Source organism: Mirounga angustirostris, unplaced genomic scaffold (assembly GCF_029215605.1).
Source record: "Mirounga angustirostris isolate CCGP_5_RB_7025 unplaced genomic scaffold, mMirAng1.0.hap1 SCAF_15, whole genome shotgun sequence".
NCBI lineage: Eukaryota > Metazoa > Chordata > Mammalia > Carnivora > Phocidae > Mirounga > Mirounga angustirostris.
Genome location: NW_026991723.1, coordinates 1,006,750 through 1,026,227, shown reverse-complemented (window position 1 = coordinate 1,026,227; position 19,478 = coordinate 1,006,750). Strand labels below are relative to the sequence as shown.

General features: G+C 43.2%; 1 protein-coding gene across 1 annotated transcript in view; it reads right to left on the bottom strand.

Annotated features, from left to right (window-relative positions):
- The window catches only part of WNK2 (WNK lysine deficient protein kinase 2), a 128,199-nt gene that overhangs the window by 51,773 nt on the left and 56,948 nt on the right, over positions 1-19,478 (bottom strand). The window contains exons 13-19 of the mRNA XM_064579853.1: positions 19,157-19,450; positions 18,646-18,695; positions 17,724-17,892; positions 17,524-17,640; positions 17,092-17,262; positions 16,788-16,833; positions 16,174-16,293 (exon numbers count right to left, since the gene is read on the bottom strand). Of these exons, the coding sequence (XP_064435923.1) occupies positions 16,174-16,293; positions 16,788-16,833; positions 17,092-17,262; positions 17,524-17,640; positions 17,724-17,892; positions 18,646-18,695; positions 19,157-19,450 (967 nt within the window). The remainder of the gene's footprint in view (positions 1-16,173; positions 16,294-16,787; positions 16,834-17,091; positions 17,263-17,523; positions 17,641-17,723; positions 17,893-18,645; positions 18,696-19,156; positions 19,451-19,478) is intronic.

Genomic DNA, 19,478 nt, shown 5'->3' with positions numbered 1-19,478 from the left:
TGCAGGGTCTGTGGTGATATCGCTTTTATTCCTGATATAAGTACTCAGAGATTCATCATAATTAGTGATTTTCTTCAAACAACCAGCTTTTTTTGTGTTTCATTGGTTTTGTCTGTTGTCTTTTCTATTTCAAATTTCATTGATTTCTGCTCTTTATTCCCTTCATTCTGCTTGCTTTGGATTTATTTTTTCCTAGTTTTTAAAAATTTCTTAAGATGGACGCTTGGGTTATTGAATTGAGACTTCCTTTTTAATCTAACCATGTAGTGCTATAAAATTTTCTCTACTGCATTGGCTGCGTTCCACAAATTTTAATATGTTGCATTTTCATTCTTGTTCATTTCAAAATGTTTCTAATTTTCCTTGAGATTTCTTCTTTGACTTACATATTTACTTACTACTGAGAGAAGAGTGTTAAAGTCTCCACTATAATTGTAGATTTGTCTATGTCTCCTTTCAAAAGAAAAGAAAAATACAGAAAACAGTATGGAGGTTCCTCAAAAAATTAAAAATTAGAACTGCCATATGACCTAGCAATTCCATTTCTGGGTATTTATCCAAAGAAAATGACTTCTGTTGTTGAAGTTCCATTGTTAAAGCTCTGCTGTTAGGTGCATTCATATTTAGAACTGTTATGTCATCTTGATGAATTGACCCTTTTAGGACTATGTAATTTTTTTCCCTTTAAACTGAAGCATAACTGACATACAATATCCCATTAGTTGCAGATGCCCATCATACTGATTCAATATTTATATACATTACAAAATGACCCCATAAGGATAGTTACCACTTATCACAATTCTTAAAATATTATTGACTATATTCCTTATACTGTACATCCCTATGACTTATTTATTTTAAACGGGAAGTCTGTACCAATTAATCCCCTTCACATACTTCACTTATCCCCCAGCCCCTCCCTTCTCTGGTAAAGAAAGCTTGTTTCCTTTATCTATGAGTCTGTTCCTGTTTTGTCTTGTTTATTTGTCTGTTTCTTTTTTGTTCGTTTTTAGATATCAAATATAAGTAAAATAATATGGGATTTGTCTCTGACTTATTTCACTTAGCATAATATCCTCTAGGTCCATCTTTGTTGTTGCAAATTGCAAGCTTTCATTCTTTTTTATGGCTAATATTCCTCTGTGTGTGTGTGTGTATCTCACATCTTCTTTATCCATTCATCTACTGATGGATACTTAGGTTGCTTCCATATCTTGTCTATTGTGAATAATGCTGCAATGACCACAGAAGTGCATGTATCCCTTCAAATTGGTGTTTTCATTTTCTTTGGATAAATACCCAGAAATGGAATTGCTAGGTCATATGGCAGTTCTAATTTTTAATTTTTTGAGGAACCTCCATACTGTTTTCTGTAGTGGCTGCACCAGTTATTCCCATCAACAGTGCACAACAGTTCCCTTTTCTCCACATCCTCACCAACACTTGTTATTTCTTGTCTTTTTTATTCTAGCCATTCTGACAGGTGTGAGGTGATACCTCCTTGTAGTTTTGATTTGTAGTTCTCTGGGGATTCATGATGTTGATCATCTTTTCATGTGTCTTTTGGCCATCTGGATGTCTTCTTTGGAGAAATGTCTGTTCAAGTCTTCTGCCCATTTTTTTTTTAATATTAACTTGTATAAGTTCTTTATATATTTTAGATATTAACTCCTTATCAAATATATGGTTTACAAATATCTTCTCCCATTTTCTCTCAAAATGTTGCTTTTCGTTTTCTTGATAATTTCCTTTACTGTACAAAAGCTCTTTAGTTTGATGTAATCCCATTTGTTTATTTTAGTTTTTGTTGCCCTTGCCTAAGGAGAGTGGTCCAAAAAAATACTGTTAAGACCAATGTCAAACAGCTTATGGTCTGTTTTCCTCTAGGAGCTTTAATCCAAGTCTTTAATCCATTTGAATATATTTTTGTATATGACTAAGATAATGGTCCAGTTTAATTCTTTTGCACAGAGCTGTCCAATTTTTCCAACACCATTTGTTGAAGTGACATTCTTTTTCCCCACTGTATATTCTTGCCTCCTTTGTCACAGAATTGACCACATATGCATGGGTTTATTTCTGGGCTCTCTATTCTATTCCATTGATCTGTATCTGTTTTCAAGCCAATACCATACTTTTTTTTTATTACTATTTTTTTTTAAGATTTTATTTATTTATTTGAGACAGAGAGAGCGAGCACGAGCAGGGAGGAGGGTCAGAGGAAGAGGGATAAGCAGACTCCCCGCTGAGCAGGGAGCCCAACACAGGGCTCGATCCCAGGACCCTGAGATCATGACCTCAGCCAAAGGCAGATGCTTAACCGACTGAGCCACCCAGGCGCCCCTGATTACTATGGCTTTGTAATATAGCTTGAAATCAGGGAGCATGATACCTCCAACCTTTGTTCTTCCTTCTCTGGGGTCTTTTGGCTATTTAGAGTCTTTTGTGATTCCACAAATTTTAGGACTCTTCCAGTTCTGTGAAAAATGCTATTGGTACTTTGAGGACTGCATTGAATCTGTAGATTGCTTTGCACAGTATGGACCTTTTAACAGTATTAATTCTTCCAATCCATAAACAAGGAATATCTTTCTGTTTATTTGAATTATCAATTTCTTTCATCAATGTCATAGTTCTCAGAGTACAGATCTTTCCCTTTCTTGGTTAAATTTATTCCTAGGTATTTCATTCTTCCTCTTTTTTTTAAAGATTTTATTTATTTATTTGACAGAGAGACACACAGCGGGAGAGGGAACACAAGCAGCAGGAGCGGGAGAGGGAGAAGCAGGCTTCCTGCTGAGCAGGGAGCCCAACGCGGGGCTCCATCCCAGGACCCTGAGATCATGACCCAAGCCGAAGGCAGATGCTTAATGACTGAGCCACCCAGGCACCCCTAGGTATTTCATTCTTCGTGATGCAATTGTAAATGGGATTGTTTTCTCAATTTCTGATAATTCATTACTAATGTATAGAAATGCAACTGAGTTATGTACGTTAATTTTGTTTCCTGCAACTTTACTGAACTCATTTCAGGCATAACTTGGAGATATTGTGGGTTTAGTTTCAGACTACTGCAATAAAATGAATATTGCAATAAAGTGAGTCAAATGAATTTTTTGGTTTCCCAATGCATATAAAAGTTATGTTTACACTATAGTCTGTTAAGTGTGCAATAACGATATATATATATATATATTTTTTTTTTTTTTTAAAGCACTGTATATACCTTAACTTAAAATTACTTTATTTCTGGGCAGTGTGGGTGGCTCAGTTGGTTAAGTGTATCTTGATTTCAGCTCAGGCCATGATCTTCGGGTCGTGAGATTGAGCCCTGAGCTGGGCTTTGCACTGGGTGTGGGGCCTGCTTAAGATTCTCTCTCGCCCTCTCTATGTCCCCCACCCTCTGCCCCAGCTCACTCTCTCAAATAAAAATACTTTATTTCTAAAAAATGCTAACCATCATCTGAGTTACCAGAGAGTCAAAATCATACTTCTGGTCTTGCCTTGATGTTGATGGCTGCTGCCTGAACAGGGTGATGGTGCTAAAAATAGGGGGGGTTGTGGCATTTTCTTAAAATAATACAATGAAGTTTGCCACATTGACTCTTCCTTTCAGGAACAATTTCTCTGTAGCATGCAATGCTGCTTGATACCACTAAACTTCTTTCAAAATTGGAGTCAATCCTCTCAAACGCTGCCACTGCTTTGTCAACTAAGTTTATATAAAATTCTAAATCCTTTGTTGTCATTTCAACAATCTTCACAGCATTTTCACCAAGAGTACATTCTACCTCAAGAAACCACTTTCTTTTCTTTGCTCATCCATAAAAAGCAACTCTTCATCCATTCAAATTTTATCATGAGAATGCAGTAATTCAAATACAATAATGAACAACTTTGAAATATTGCAAGAATTACCAAAATGTGACACAGAGACACAAAGTGAGCAAATATCATTAGGAAAATGTCATCAAAAGACTTCCTTTACACAGAATTGCCAAAATCCTTCAATCTGCAAAGAAATACAGTATCTGTGAAGTGCAATAAAGCACACAATAAAATGAGGTATGCTTATATCAGTTATAATAGTTTTTTTGGTGGAGTCTTTATAGTTTTCTATATATGACATCATGTCATCTGCTTATAGTGATAATTCTACTTCTTCCTTTCTAATTTGGGTGCCTTTTATTTCTTTTTCTTGCCTAATTGCTGTGACTATGATTTCTAACACTATGTTAAATAAAAGTGATGAGAGTGGACATCTTTGTCTTATTCTTGATCTTAGACAAAAAGCGTTCACCTTTTCACCATTGAGTATGACATTACCTGTCGGTTGTCATATATGGCCTTTAATCTGTTGAGGTACATTTCTTCTATACCCACTTTGTTTAGAGTTTTTATCATAAATGGATACTGAGGAGCGCCTGGGCGGCTCAGTTGTTTAAGCAACTGCCTTCAGCTCAGGTCATAATCCCGGAGTCCCAGGATCAAGTCCCACATTGGGCTCCTTGCTCAGCAGGGAGTCTGCTTCTCCCTCTGACCCTCTCCTGTCATGCTCTCTCTCTCTCAAATAAATAAAATCTTAAACTTAAAAAAAAAAATGGATACTGAATTTTGTCAAATTATTCTTCTGCAGATATAATTATCCTTTCTTTCGTTAATGTAGCGTAAGTGTGGAACCATTCTTACATCCCTGGTATAAATCCCACTTCATTGTGGTGAATGGTTCTTTTAATGTATTGTTGAATTCAATTTGCTAATATTTTGTTGAGACTTTCTGCATCTATGTGCATCAAGGATACCGATTTGTAATTTTTTTGTTGTTGTTAGTGTCTTTGTCTGGTTTGGTGTCAGGGTAATGCTGGCCTCACAGAAACAGTTTTGATGCATTCATTCCTCTTCGACTTTTTGGAATAGTTTGAAAAGGACAGGTACTAACTTTTTTTAAATGTTTGGTAGAATTCAAGATGGGAAGATGGCAGTGGAGTAGGAGGCCCCTAGGCTCACCTAATCCCACAAGTACAACTAGTTATGAAATCATCCTAAATACCCCAGAAATCTGTCTGAAGACTGGCAGAACAAATACCACAATTAAAGGTAGAGAAAAGGCCACATGAAGAGGTAGGAAGCACAGAGGAGGGACTTAGGAGAGAAACAGACAGTGGCTGCAGTGGTGGGGAAGGAGCCATGGTTGCACAGATGGGTGAGACAGACTAACATAAAGGGGAGCACATGAGGAAAACAATCCCCATAGCAATTGGCTTGGAAAGTGAGAGCGGTAAAATTTCATGAGTTCTTGCGACCAGTGGGGCTTAAAGCCCGTTGTTTTAAAAGTCAGTGGGCTTGGCTGGGATAGAGCCCAGAGGGTACTGCACTGCTCTGAGAAAAGACAGGCAAACAACTCACACAGTGTGGAAACAGGGATCTGAACAGTGCCCAGGCACACAGTGGGGAGGCTGTGTGCTCATCTCAGAGAATATCCCAAAGAGACATCATTCACAGAGAGACCACTCTAGGAACAAAGGAACTCTCCAGCACCATTTCCCTCCCCTGCCCCTCAGTGTAAGCATAGGGCCACCTGCAGGAACCAGCGCAGCTCAACACTCACTACCTAACTTGCTTACACCAAGCCCCACTCCAGACCATGCTCCAGAAAAAATGCACTTCCCAGTTACACCTGTCTCAGTCCCAGTACAGCAGACTCCTTCCCCCAGGAGATTGGCCTAAACCACTGCCCACACCACATCTCCCAACTTGGGAGTTTTGCAGGGCCTCTATTCTGGCAACAGTGGCGGCAAGTCTCATTTCACAAGCAGACAAGAGCACATCTAATTAAGATGCGCCACATTCAGGCCAGGGACCAAACACTGCCCACAGCAGACAAAGAGAGCCTCTGAAGTTGACTGGCCTGAAAAATAAAGCAGCCAGGACACAACAGCATAGCCCACAAAACACACATTGGAGACACTCCCTGAAGTGCCAGACCCTGGGGAACAGAGGACACTACATCACAGGGCACACTACAGGACCTCTTCTTCATAAAGCCATTACCCTCAAGAAGTGGAGACATAGCTGACTTTCCTAACACAGAGAAACAGGCACAGAGATGTAGACAAAACAAGAAGACAGAGGAATTTATCCCAAATGAAAGAACAGGACAAGATAACAGCTGGAGACCTAATTGAAACAGATATACGTAACATATCTGAGGGAGTATTTAAAGCAATGATCAAAAGGATACTCACTGGACTTGAGAAAAGAGTAGAAGACATGACTGAGACCCTTAAAAGAGATAACAAATAACATAGCAGAGGAAAGGATTCAATAAACAAAATGAGAAACATACTTGATGGAATGAACAGCAGGCTGGAAGAAGCAGAAGAATGAATTAATGACCTAGAAGACAAAATAATGAAAAGTAATCAAGCTGAACAAAAGAGAGAAAAAAGAATTACGCAAAACAAGAACAGACAGAGGCAACTCAGTGACTCCATCAAACGTAATAACATTTGTATTATATGAATCTCACAAGACGAAGAGAGAGAAAAGGGGGCACAAAATTTGTTTGAAGAAATAATAGCTGAAAACTTCCCTCATCTGGGGAAGAAAACAGACATCCACATCCAGGAGGCACAGAGAACTCCCATCAAAATCAACAAAAGCAGATCCACACCAAGACATATTGTAATTAAAATGGCAAAATATAGTGATAAAGAAAAAATATTAAAAACAGCAAGACAAGATAGTTACATACAAGGGAAACTGCATAAGTCTATCAGGGGATTTTTCAGCAGAAACTTTGCAGGCCTGAAGAGAGTGGCATGATATATTCAAAGCGCTAAATGAGAAAAACCTGCAACCAAGAATACTCTATCCGGCAAGGCTATCATTCATAACAGAAGGAGAGATAAAGATTTTCCCAGACAAACAAAAGCTAAAGAAATTCATGACCACTAAACTAGCCCTGCAAGAAATATTAAAGGGGAATCTTTGAGTAGAAAGGAGACCAAGAGTGACAGTATAAAGCAGGAAACACAAAAGCAGTAAATATGAGTATTTTGTAAAAATTCAGTCAAGGAACTCATAAAAGAACATAAAATATGACACCATATACCTAAAATGTGGAGAGGAGTAAAGAATAGGTCCAAACTTAAATGATCACTGACTTAATATAGACTGTTGTAAGCACAAGATGTTATATACAAACCTAATGGTAACCATATGGAAAAAATGACTAACAAATATGCAAAGTATAGAAAGAAATACAAATATGTCACTAAAGAAACCAGCAACCCAACCTAGGATCAGAGAAAATCTTCAGAAATGACAAAACAAGTAATAAAATGGCAATAAACATATCTCAATAGTTACTCTGAATGTAAAAGGACTAAATGCTCCAATCAAAAGACAAAGGGTGGGGCGCCTGGGTGGCTCAGTCGTTAAGCGCCTGCCTTCAGCTCAGGTCATGATCCCAGCATCCTGGGATTGAGCCCCGCATTGGGCTCCCTGATCAACGGGAAGCCTGCTTCTCCCTCTCCCACTCCCCCTGCTTGTGTTCCCTCTCTCGCTATATCTCTGTCAAATAAATAAAATCTTAAAAAAAAAAAAATAAAAAGACAAAAGGTGACAGAATGGATTAAAAAAAAAAAAAAGACCCATCTATATACTGCCTACAAAAGACTCATTTCAGACCTAAAGACACCTGCAGATTGAAAATGAGGGGATGGAGAAACATTTATCCTGCTAATAGATGTCAAAAGAAAGCTGGAGCAGCAATACTTATCTTGAACAAAATAGACTTTAAAATGAAGACTGCAACAAGAAACAAAGAGGGATGCTATATAATAATAAAGGGGACAATCCAACAAGAAGACACATCAATTGTAAATATTTATGCATCCAACATAGGAGCACCCAAATACATAAAACAGTTAATAACAAGCATAAAGGAACTCACTGATAATACTACAATAATAGTAGGGGACTTTAACACCCCACTTATATCAATGGACCCGATCATCAAAACAGAAGAGTCAAGAAGGAAACACTGGCTTTGAGTGACACACTGGACAAAATGGACATAACAGATGTATACGAAACATTCCATCCTAAAACAGAATACATATTCTTTTCAAGTGCACATGGAACATTCTCCAGAATACATCACATATTAGGCCACAAAACAAGCCTCAAGAAATTTAAAAAGATCAGTCATACCATGCATTTTTTCTGACTACAACAGTATGAAACTAGAAGTCAACCACAAGAAAAAAACCCAGAAAGACCACAAAAACATGGAGGTTAAATAACATGCTACTGAATAATGAATGGCTCAAACAGGAAATAAAAGAGGAAATTTTTAAAGCGCATGAAAACAAATGACAATGAAAACACAACAGTCCAAAACCTTTCAGATGTAGAAAAAGTGGTTCTAAGAGGGACGTATGTAGCAATACAAGCCTACCTCAAGAAGAAAATTCTCAAATAAACAACCTAACCATACACTTAAAGGAGCTAGAAAACAAACAAACAAACGAAACCTAAAACCAGCAAAAGGGAGGAAATATAATGATTAGAGCAGAAATAAATGATATAGAAACTAAAAAAAAACAGTAGAACAGATCAATGAAACCAGGTCCTGTTCTTTGAAAAAATCAGTAAGAAAAAAAGGATTCAAATAAATAAAATCAAAATGAGAGAAGAGAAATAACAACACCACAGAAATAAATACAAACAATTATAAAAGAATACTATGAAAAACTATGTCAACAAATTGGACAACCTAGAAGAAATGGATAAATTCCTAGAAAAATAACCTCCCAAAACTGAATCAGGAAGAAATAGAAAATTTTAACAGATGGATTACCAGCAAAGAAATTCAATCAGTAATCAAAAAACTCCCAACAAACACAAGTCCCAACAACAAAAGTCCAGGACCAGATGCCTGCACAGGTGAATTTTACCATTTAAAGAAGAGTTAATACCTATTCTTCTCAAACTATTCAAACTATTCCAAAAAATAGAAGAGGAAGGGAAACTTCAAAATTCATTCTATGAGGCCAGCATATCCATTATACCAAAGCCAGAAAAAGGCAACACTAAAAAAGAACTACAGGCCAATATCCCTGATGAACACAGATCCAAAAATCCTCAACAAAATACTAGCAAACTGAATCCAACAATACATTTTTAAAAAACTCATTCACCATGATCAAGTGGGATTCATTCCTGGGCTGCAAGTTGGTTCAATATTGGGAAATCAATCAACATGATACATCACACATCAGTAAAAGAAAGAATAAGAACCGTACGATCATTTTAGTAGATGCCGAAAAAGCATGAGACAAAGCACAACATCCATTCATGATAAAAACCTTCAACAAAGTAGGTTTGGAGGGAACATACCTCAACATAATAAAGACCATACATGAAAAATCTACAGCTAGGGCGCCTGGGTGGTTCAGTTGGTTAAGCTTCTGACTCCTGGTTTTGGCTCAGGTCATGATCTCAAGGTCGTGAGATCGAGCCCTACATCGCACTCTGCACTCAGCAGGAATCTGATTGAGATTCTCTCTTTCCCCTTGCTCCTCCTCCCCTCTCTAAAATAAATAAATAAATAAGTAAATCTTTAAAAAAAAGAAAAATCTACAGCTAACATCATCCTCAATAGAGAAAAACTGAAAGCTTTTCCCCTAAGGTCAGGAATAAGATAAGGATGTCTAATGTCACCACTTACTCATCATAGTAATAATGGGAGTCCTAACCACAGCAATCAGACAAGAAAAAGAAATAAAAGGTATCCAAATCAGCAAGGAAGAAGTCAAACTTTCACTATCCGCAGATGACTCTATAGAAAACCTGAAAGACTCCACCAAAATATTGCTAGAACTGATACACAAATTCAGTAAAGTCACAGGATACAAAATCAACATACAGAAATCTGTTTCATTTCTATACACCAATAATGAAGCAGCAGAAAGAGACAAAGGGATCAATCCCATTTACAACTGCAACAAAAATAATGATACCTAGGAATAAACCTAACCAAAGAGGTGAAAGACCTATACCCTGCAAACTATAAAACACTGATGAAGGAAACTGAAGAGGACACAAAGAAATGTAAACACATTCTGTGCTCATGGATTGGAAGAATATTTAAAATGTCCATACCACCCAAAGCAATCTACACATTTAATGCAATCCTTATCAAAATACCAACAGCATTTTTCACAGAACCAGAACAAACAATCCTAAAATTTGTAAGGGAACCACAGAAGTCCCAAGCCAAAGCAGTCTTGAAAAAGAAAAGCTGGAGGCATCACAATTCCAGACTTCAAGTTATATTACACAGTTGTAATAATCACAACAGTATGATATTGGCACCAAAACAGACACATAGATCAATAGGAACAGAACAGAAAACCCAGAAATAAACCCACAATTATAAGGTCAATTAATCTTTGACAGAACAGGAAAGAATATCCAATGGGAAAATGACAGTCTCTTCAACAAACTGTGCTGGGAAAACTGGACAGCTACATGAAAACAAGGTAACTGGACCATTTTCTTCTGGACCATACACAAAAATAAATTAAAAATGGATGAAAGACCTAAATGTGAGACCTGAAACCATAAAAATCCTAGAAGGGAGCACAGGCAGTATGTTCTCTGACATCAGCCATAGCAATATTTTTCTAGACACATCTCCTGAGGTAAGGGAAACAAAAGCAAAAATAAACTATTGGAACTTCATCAAAATAAAAAGCTTCTGCACAGCAAAGGAAACAACAAAACTAAAAAAGGCAACCTATGGAATGGGAGAAGGTATTTGAAAATGACACATCTGATAAAGGGTTAGTATCCAAAATATATAAAGAACTTATAAAATCAACACCCAAAAAAGAAATAAGCTAATTAAAAATTGGCAGAAGACATAAACATTTCTCCAAAGACAACATACAGGTGGTCAACAGACACATGAAAAGATGCCCAACACCACTCACCATCAGGGCAATACAAATCAGAACTACAAGGAGATATCACCTCATACCTGTCAAAATGGCTAATATCAACAACAAAAGAAACAAGTGTTACAACAGCGAGGATGTGGAGAAAAAGGAACCCTTGTGCACTAATGGTGGGAATGAAAACTGGTGCAGCCACTTTGGAAAACAGTATGGAGGTTCCTCAAAAAGTTAAAAAATAGAACTACCCTATGATCCAGCAATTGCACTACTGGGTATTTATCCAAAGAAATATAAAAACACTAATTCAAAAGGATATATGTACTCTGACATTTATAGCAGCAGTATTTATAATAGCCAAATTATGGAAGTGGCCCAAGTATCCACCAGTTGATGAATGGATAAAGAAAATGTAGTGTGTACACATATATACAATGCAATATTATTCAGCCATAAAAAAGAATGAAATCTTGCCATTCACAGTAACATGGATAGAGCTAGAGAGCATAACACTAAGTGAAATTAATTCAGTAAGAGAAAGACAAATACCATATGATCCCACTCATATATGGAATTTAAGAAAAAAATGAGCAAAGGGAAAAAGAGAAAGGCAAACCAAGAAACAGACTCTTAACTACAGAAAACAAACTCAGGGATCACAGGGGAGGTGAGTGGGGGATGGGTGAAATCAGTGATGGGGATTAAGGAGGGTACTTGTGATGAGCCCCAGGTGATTAAAATAAAAATTTTAAAAACTAAAATTAAAAAATTGAGTATCACTCAAAAAAAGTTATTCTGATTCCAATGTTGTTGACATAAAGTATTAATTAGTTTCAGATGTACTTTCCCTGGTTTCTTAAGGTAGAAGTATAAATAATTGAATTGAAATTTTTGTTGTTTTGTAAGTATTTCTTGCTATAAATTGCTCTCTATATAAAACTTCAGCTGCAGGGGCGCCTGGGTGGCTCAGTCGTTAAGCGTCTGCCTTCGGCTCAGGTCATGATCCCAGGGTCCTGGGATCGAGCCCTGCACTGGGCTCCCTGCTCAGCGGAGAGCCTGCTTCTCGCTCTCCCTCTGTCTGCCACTCTGCCTGCTTGTGCTATCTCTGTTAAATAAATAAATAAAAATCTTTAAATAAAAAAAAAAAAAAACTTCAGCTGCAGACGTTTTGTTGTAGTTTGTTTTTATTTTCTTAATAAAAAACTTAAATTTCCCTTATGAGAAAAATAAATAAAATAAATGTTTGGTAGAATTCACCTGAAGCTTTCTGATCCTGGACTTTTGTTTTTGGGCAGACTTTTTAAATTACTGATTCAATTTCATTACTTGTAGTCAGTCTATTCAGATTTTCTATTTCTTTGTGATTCAGTCTTGAAAGGTTAGGTGTTCTAGGAATTTATCCATTTTTTTCTAGGTTGTAATGTTGTTTTTGTTGCCATTTTTTATTCCTGGTAATCTTCTTTGCTCTAAAATCTATTCTGTAGGATATTAAATAGTCATGCCAATGATCTTTTGATTGGTGTTTGCATGGTATATCTTCATGCTTTTTCTTTAAACCCACTTATATCATTATATTTGAAATTTCTTATAGATAGCAAATAATTAGGTCGGGTTTTCTTTTAATCTACTCTCACAATCTCTGTCTTTTAAATGATGTGCTAAGACCACTTACATTTAATTCAATTACTGTTATATTTAGATGTAGGTCTGTGATTTGTTTGTTCCCTGTTCCCCTCTTTTAAAAAATCTTCTTTCTTCTTTCTTTCCTTTTTTGGGGGGGGCTCTTTTTTTGTATTATAGCTTTATCCATTATAATTTTGACTACATTGTTTTCTATAATTCTTTTAGCGATTGCCATAGGACTTACAAAATGCATACTTAACTTTCCAGTCTACTTAGAATCAGTATTTTACCACTTCAGTCAGAATGTAGAAATACTTTTGGGGCACCTGGGTGGCTCAGTTGGTTAAGCGACTGCCTTCGGCTCAGGTCATGATCCTGGAGTCCCGGGATCGAGTCCCACATCGGGCTCCCTGCTCAGCGGGGGGTCTGCTCCTCCCTCTGACCCTCTTCCCTCTCGTGCTCTCTGTCTCTCATTCTCTCTCTCAAATAAATAAATAAAAATAAAATCTTAAAAAAAAAAAAAAAGAATGTAGAAATACTTTTGACATCGAGGTCCTTTCCTCTGGCTGCTTTCACAATTTTTTATCTTTATTTCTCAGCAGTTTATGATGTGTCCAGGTATGGATTTCTTTGGGTTTATACTTTTTGGGATTCATTCAGCTCCTTCGATCTATAGGCTTGTCTTTCACCAAATTTGGGAAGTTTTCCACATTATTTCCTCAAATATTTTTTCAGCATTGCACTCTTTCTCTTCTGCTTCTGGGACCGATGACACAAATGTTAGACCTCCATTTCTGTTCCACAGCCCGTGAAGCTCTATTCATTTTTTTCTAAGTTCTGATTAGTTCAGGTATCTTAGTTTTCAGTTTTCGAGTTTCCATGTGTCTCCTCTTTGTATCCCACTTCTTCACAGATACTTTCCACTTTAACATTTGTTTCAAGAATGTTTGTGACTGCTTGTTGAAGCATATTTACAATAGTTTCTTTAAAGTCTCTGTGAGATCATCCCAACGTCTATTTTATCTTGCCATTGCTAAGCGTTGGCTGTTCTTTTCCAAAGCAAGTTGGCATTTTTATGGTTTTTCATTTGATAAGTATTTGGATTGCACTGGTTGAATCAGACTGGATTGGATTTTGAATATTATGACACCCTAAGTCTGTTTACATCCTATGGTGATAGGCTGATATTTTTCCTTTAGCAAGCAATTGACCTACTTAGATTCAAGCTGAGAGTTACGACTCATCTTCTATGACCTGTGGCTATAACACCAGTTTAGTTGTCAGTGTCTTTGCAGTTCTAATCTGACCTGAAACATGTGTGTAGCACTCAGAGGCCAGTCTATCCATCACCTCAGTTCTCAGTTTATTATATGCTAATTAAAATCAGATCCATACACGCACAGGTCAGGGGCAAACCCAGAAGTTCATCAACAACTTTATGGGGTTGCTTTCCCAAGCTCCTCCTTTCTGCGTGATTTTCCTGATCCACGGGACTCCCCTTTCCAGCTCCCTAGAGAGAAACCATTCACTTCCACAACTGTGAGGAGCAGAGCCAAGTGGCTGGAGAACAGAAAGTGAAAAAAAGCAATGGGTTTTGGTTCTATAACCTTTGAGCCCTGGCTCCACCCAGCAGAGAAGGGCTCTCCCTTATATCACCATGTTGGCTCCTGTTACTGCTGCTACCCCTCAGAACTTGTCTGTGGCCTGGGGCACAAAACAAGGGGGAAGAAAACAGCGAGGGACCCACACCATACTCTGAGCTTTAGGAGTTCCTTCTTCTTCCTGCTCTGCAAGCCAAAACTAGTGGGCATCTCCTGGAGCTTCCCTGTCTGCACCCAGCATTCACTCCCAGGCTTCATGCTGTCCTGAGGCATCAGAGGGAAATGCCAAGCTCACACTAGCCCAGGAATCCCTGGAATTTTGGTGCACTTCCCCATCCTCCTTAGTTCCCCATCCTAAGTTGCTACTTACTTCCCAAGTCTCAAAGAGCTGTGCTCTGCACTGGTCCCGGCATATAGCTAGCTTCAGGAAGTGAAGGGCTGGTGCTGTGTGCACACTCCATCTTACCCAAAACCAAAATCTCTGCCTATTTTTTACTATGAGTCAGATAGTGTGTTCATAAAGTTGTCAACTGTGAGGTCCAGACAGTGCTACCTTCCTGCAGAAAGGACCTGAGTGCTTCTGCCTAAGCACACAGCAGGCACCCTGAGGTCACCCTAATGTGGGCATCGTGCTGAGGCAGCTCCTCTCTCTGCCTGGCCTGTCACTTCGCCAGCAGGACTCAGCCCCTTTTCTCGGGGCTGGTGAGCTGTCAAAGCTTCAGTGCTCAGCCTCTCAGTCACCCTGCAGGAATGGGAACTGCCCCCAGGGGAGCAGACCCAGCACTGGGCTCCCTTTAATCCTGGTCTCCATCCCACTCTGGACCCTGGCCTGATCTGCACTGTCGTCAGATGCCCAAATACCTTCAAGCCGACGATCTTTATAATTCATCCAACTTCTCTGATCATCCTCAGTGTTCATCCGAATGAACAGGTCTGCCATCCCTGGAAGTAGCTAATTTTTTTTTTTTTTTCAAATAAACTGGCTCCAAAAGGTTTCCTGAGATCAGCGCACAGATGAGGGAACTAGGGCTTACCTTGGGCACGGCCCATGAATCACTGCAGCACACCAAAAATCAGCTTTACTTCTAGAAGGATCTTCCCCCCCAGTTAACTACATATGTATGCATTAAAACCAAGTAGTAGTTGAGCATATTCTTATTTTAAAAACGGAGCCACTGCAGACAATGCTGCTGCCCCCCTGATCCTTCACCCAGGTTGGGACAGACCCTTTATCTGAGGTCACCAGGTCTCTGTTATTGGCTCCACTGGGATTTTGTTATTAGGCTGACCTTTTCCCCATAGGAACAAATCTCCAAAAGTACGATGGAAGTCATTGGGAGCACAAGATACAAAATGAAAAATGATTTACAAACATTTTTCACAAATGTGCTATAAAGTTAGGTCAAGTTACATAATTGGCAACTTTTTCCTGCCAGCTTACAGGAAATTAAACCTAAAATCTGTTCAAGTGACTATTTTCAGCCTCCCAAGGGACCAAAGAATCAGGATTTAACCGACAGCCCCAAGGGCAAGCTTGCTGGCATCTGTCCACACAGGGGCAGATCAGTATCAGGCAGATTTCCTTGGGAACAATCTAAAATCAGAGTTTTAGCACTGAAAGGAACTTTCCCACCCCACCCCCAGAACAAGCAGAGCCAGGAGGAGCATATCCCTGCAGGTGAGTCACACAGAGCGAAGGAGTGAGAGGTGGGAGCCACGTGCCCACACTGGTAAGAGAGAGCAAGGGCAGAGACCTCCCAGTACACTCTTGAGCAGTCCGGGTGTGTCCCCTGCACCATGAAGGTAAGGACTGGCTCAAGCCTGTGTGCCACCTTGACTGGGCTCATTAGGAGGAAAACCAGGCTAGGGATGCAGACATGACGTGGTCCCAGGCTGCTCTGGGCTGCAGGGTGACTGTGCTGGGGGGAGCCAGCACGCCACATTACCAGGGAGAAGGGCTTGGAACTTCCAGCTGCTCCTACCTTGGCTGGCTTCTGGCTGCATGGAGCTTGGAGGAAGTGGGGGCGAAGATTCAGGGGCCTCCACCGCTGGGTGCTCAGCCACTGGACAGATGATGAACCACCGCTTCCCTGTGTGCAGGACTATGGAGCAGGGCAAAAGCAGCAAGGGAGACCAAGTGAATTTCTCCTGTGGCCAACGGGACCCCCCACCATTGGCACCAGACCTGCACTGGAGAACTCACACCAGTGGGGGGGCATATGCAGCCCAGTCAGGGGCTACTGGCAGGGCTCACACAACACCCCCAAACACAGGCTTAGCTCCTGGGATGCCTGCAGTGCCGTCAGCGAAGGGTAATGCCAGCCGGGGCCACAGGAGGCAGCGGTGAGTCCACACCGCGCTCAGTCCCCACCAGCACCAGGCCCAGCTCCTCAGGTCAGCCCTGCCCACACCTGGGGAGACGCTCCCCACGCACTGCAGCAACCACCCCCACCCCTGGTGATGACCAAACCCCCTTACGATATGCTCAGTGGGGTCTGATCAAATGCCCACTAAAAGACAGAAAAAGAATGGGGATGGAAATGCCTCCTCCAAAGATGTGTCTGGCTGGCAGAAGGGGCCCAGAAGGCAGACGTACCGTTCTGCTGATACACAGGAGCGTTTGCCTGGGACTGGTGACTCTCCTGGTGGAGGTAAAGGGTCAGAAATCAGCAGACCACATGAACAAGGACTTCCTGCAGAGCACAGCATGGCCTCAAAACATCCGAGGGGCCTCTGGAGCTCTGACGTTTCCCACCGAACTGAAGGTGCCCACCCTCCCGGCCACCTCACCCAACACTGCGTGACTCACAGGCACCTCGGGCAGGCCTCGTGTGCACAAAGCCTAGGTTTAGGGCGTCAGCAAGCCCTGGCCCTCCCGGGACCCCACACCCGGGACTCACCTCCCCGGTGCCCAGGCCGCAGGTGCTGAGGTGCGGTGGGCTCGTCCCAGGGTCAGAGCCACGGTCGACGTCTGTGTCCTCACTGAGCATGTCCTCTGCCTTGTCCATGACGTCTTTCATCTGTTCGATGAACGTCTCCCGCTCTGCCTGCAGGATGAAATCGTGCTCCACCTGCAACGGGACAGGGAATGCTGCTGGGGGGCCGCGGGAGGTGGGGGGAGGCGCGTGCCGGTTCTTCCCTGGTGGATCTACTTCACTTCTGCTCTGCACTCAGCCCGAGAGAGGAGCCCCAGCCAGGCGGCTGGCTCCACGAGAGAGGCAGCCCTCGAGGTGACGGGCCAGCACCGCCTGGGGCGGGCAGCCACCTGCAGAGGCCAGGGGCCCCCCGGACAGGAGACGGCCTTGCCGGCCCGCGAAGGCACCCGACCTCACCATGTAGGTGGCGATCTCATCAGGCGCGTCCCCGTCCAGGTCGAACTTGAACGTCACCATTTTGTGGTTGTGTGTCTCTAGCTGGCACTCCACCATCTTGTCGCCCGTGTTGCACACCTACGGGACACTCAGGTGCTGAGACCGGAGCAGGCCGCGTCCGGGGAGCCCTGCACCACCGGCCCGCCCTGCCGGCCACTCACGTTCAGGATGGTCAGCCGGGGGCGGCTGGCTCTCTCCTGGCGGGAGCGCGCGCGTGTTGACCGGCGGTGATGTTTCCGGGAGGCCCTGCCTTCCAGCCGCCCTCCGCCGAACGCACCCTCACAGCTGTCGCTCGTCTCTCTGCCAGAGGGCACGTCGGACCCTCCATAGCTGTGTGGAGACCAAGAGCATGACAGCAATCTGCAGAGAGCCTCACGCGGGAAGCGTGGATTTTCAGGAATGGCCAGAAAACCTGGAGGGCCCGAAGCCAGCCTTGACCCCAGCTTCGGGGCCCCCAGCCCCTTCTGCTGCAGTTCTGTCTTGGGTAGCACTGGTGTCGTGGGGAATGGGTGGGCTGTCTGACCCGGGACCTCTGTGCTCGCTGACTCTTGACCTGTGACTCAGGCCCCACGGGCTCGCAGAAAGTGACAGGATTAAGAAAATCCTCCCCTGTGCCTCAGCTTCCCCATCTGTGTACCAGCAACGGGAGCTCGACAACCCCCTGGGACTACTGCACTGGGCTACACGGCCACTGCCCGCATCCAATCCCTCCCCAACCGTGACATGTTCTGTGACGACGGGTGGCCGGCAGCCATGGTGCCGGGGGGCCTGGGGGTGGGCCAGACTGCCCTGCCCTCCATCCTCTGCTGGCCCCCAGGCCTGCTGACTCTTTGTCCACTGCCTCTCCCTTGTAGAACATCCCGGGCACCACAGACAGGCACTAGGATCAGGACACGGACGGGAGCACGAGGCAGCCAGAGCCCAGAGGACCAAGTCGGGCTTGGAAATGGGTGACACCGCTAGAAGCCCTGACTCGTGAGGGGAAGGTGCAGTGGGCGCTGGTGCGAAGCGCAGTGGGTGGGCTGAGCGCAGGGTGAGCCCACGGCCGCCCCCACCGTCCCCAGGGGCCAACAGGGCCGTTACCTCTCGCAGCTCTGCGGGGGGCCGGGCTGCTTGTCCTGGGAGGCCTGCTCCTGAAACAAAACCGCGGACAGGAGACGCGTCACGGTGGTAGAGCCGAAGACTGCTGTCTCCCCACCTCCCCGCCCGGAGAGCCGACCACGTGAGGCCTGTATGAGGGTTTTTATCTTGTGGAGTTCCTAAAGGCGGGGGCCCCTCCTTGGCCAACATGTTAACGCACTTTGATTTTCCCCACTGGCGAGCACATGGGCCCAGGAAGGCTTGCCACCGGCCTTCCCGCCACCCCTGAGGGAAGGCCCCGCAAATCCACGTGTAAACGCCACGCTCTCCAGCGGCATGCGTTCGAGGAAAGCCTGACATTCGGGGACAGCGGAGGACAGAACAGCGGGCCCAGGACACACACTTCCATCTTCCCGAGCGCTTCGCGACTTCCAGAGCTGAGACCTGATACCACCGCACGGGGGGCCGCTGGGGTCAGGGTCAGGGGCTGAGCCCGAGGGCAGGGGGCACACACCTCTGGGGCCGGCTCCACCGTCAGCTGCACGGCTGGGCAGGGGCCGGTAATCCCGGGCCCGGTGAGCGGCGGTGGGCGGGTAGCAGGCGGCAGGAGCGGGGTGGTCTGGATGGGCAGGCCCTGAGAAGCAGCCACCACCGCAGGGGCCAGGGAGCTGGGGAGCTGAGGCAGCTCGGGGACAGTGGGCGGCAACGCTTCCGGCAGAGGTGGGGAGAGGACGGTGGCTGGCACAGGCGCCACGGGGACCTGGGCGGTGACATCTGTAGCGTATGGAGGCGGGTGACCAAGCAGGATCTGGGGACACAGGGGACAGGGATGCAAG